Source organism: Nicrophorus vespilloides, unplaced genomic scaffold (genome assembly GCF_001412225.1).
Source record: "Nicrophorus vespilloides isolate i.1.1-1 unplaced genomic scaffold, Nicve_v1.0, whole genome shotgun sequence".
NCBI lineage: Eukaryota > Metazoa > Arthropoda > Insecta > Coleoptera > Silphidae > Nicrophorus > Nicrophorus vespilloides.
Window position 1 is genome coordinate 2,822 of NW_017099636.1, and position 1,645 is coordinate 4,466.

Below are 1,645 nucleotides of genomic sequence, written 5' to 3' on the forward strand. Positions count from 1 at the left end.
TTGGTTGTTAGCTGCTTACGCTGTTTCCCGTTTTATGTCATAGACGATTTTATGTATGTTTGTTATTAATCAAAAAATAATTCATTTTTAAATTTTAAGTTTAGGCCCAAAAACCGGTAAAAAACGGTTTTTTCCGGGAATATTGGGAAATAAAAATAACAGTTGAAAAACTTTTAAGGTTAAAATTGAAAATAAAAATTATATACTAAGTACGTAAATTAAATAGGTTATGGACTGTAGTTTTATTTCCGGGAAATAATAAAGTGAAAAAGTTTCATTTTTCAGCCATCGTTGTAAGGTAATAAAATATAGGTAATAGTTATACTTTCTATTTAGTATTGAAGATTTTTGGGAAATTTTGTGAAATTTATGACCCTATAGTTCGGACATTGAACATAAGGAGCGCTCTTCATTGATGCGCCCCACCAACAATAGCACCCCAAGCAACTGGTTAGTCTTTGGTATAGCCGCAAAGTCACATTAACAAATCGAGAGTGAACTGTACGATTTGTATACAAGCAGAAGTTATTCTGACCAGGTGAAATTTGCAAGAAGTATTTTACCATTGGCGTTTCGAATTAACGCTTAAGCTGCAATTTGTAATTGAAACAAACTAAAGAATAATTATTAATCTTAGAAAACTAAATAAAAGTGTACATATAAGTATATTACACTTGAGAAGTGCAAAGGAAACTTAATACCGGAGTATTATTTTATCAAGCTCGAAAGAACAGTCATTGCTATTATTTTGGAAAACTTTGATAAAATATGGGTCGTAGAAAATCGAAAAGACAAGCACCGACAAGGAAGAAGGCCATCCAACCGCTCGAACAGGAGTTCAACTGTCCGTTTTGCAATCATGAGCAGTCTTGTGAAGTGAAAATGTTAGTTTGTTAGATTGAAATGTGCAAATTATATCAATAATAATTACGTCTTTTTTTAGGGACAAGGGAAGAAATACGGCGAGAATATCATGCAGAGTTTGCATGGAGGATTACCAAACGACTATAAACGTGCTCTCCGATCCTATAGACGTTTATAATGATTGGATAGATGCCTGCGAAACGGCTAATTGATTTTGTGATATTATTTAACCAAATAAATATTTGAATTTTAACATTTATTTCTTAAGTATTTAATTTAATAATTAACGTGTTCATTTCTTGGTGAATATAAGTTTGTATTTATTTATAGTCCGGGTAATCGGTATCCCAGATTATTTGAAACCGGACTAATCGAGAAACTAACATGTTGCATATTTTATAGTCCTTACATATACCATATAATGAATAAAATTGAAAAAAAATAGAAAATTAATTGACAACAAATAATATAAATCAAAAGATCTAAATATAAAGAAAATAAAATGATAAACCCTGAAAAGAAACAATTCTATCTTCAGTAAATCCTGACATAGAGTAACTAAATATGAATCGGCCTAATAAATTTTAGTTAATTTTTATTTATTAATGGAATTGTTCGAAAACTGAATTTGAATATACGAAAAAGTTACTGATTTGAACCCAGCATTTAGGTTGGATTAATTCATGTAACAATTTGACATGTTCGAATACCGAATTTTATTGAATTTTTATTTGTTGCCTAATTTTGTTCGACGTCTATGTTGGACTAACATTAACTCTTT

General features: G+C 30.0%; 1 protein-coding gene across 2 annotated transcripts; it reads left to right on the forward strand.

Moving 5' to 3' along the window:
* Positions 1-768: 768 nt before the first annotated feature.
* Positions 769-1,076, forward strand: LOC108564921 (transcription elongation factor 1 homolog). Of its 2 annotated transcripts, none has more exons than XM_017924120.1 (2): positions 769-884; positions 944-1,076. In XM_017924120.1, the coding sequence occupies exons 1-2, from the start codon at positions 769-771 to the stop codon at positions 1,074-1,076; spliced, it is 249 nt and encodes an 82-aa protein (XP_017779609.1). The 2 variants fall into 2 exon arrangements, with proteins under 2 accessions (XP_017779609.1, XP_017779610.1); XM_017924121.1 differs by having other exon boundaries at positions 769-876; positions 951-1,076.
* The last annotated feature ends 569 nt before the right edge of the window (positions 1,077-1,645 follow it).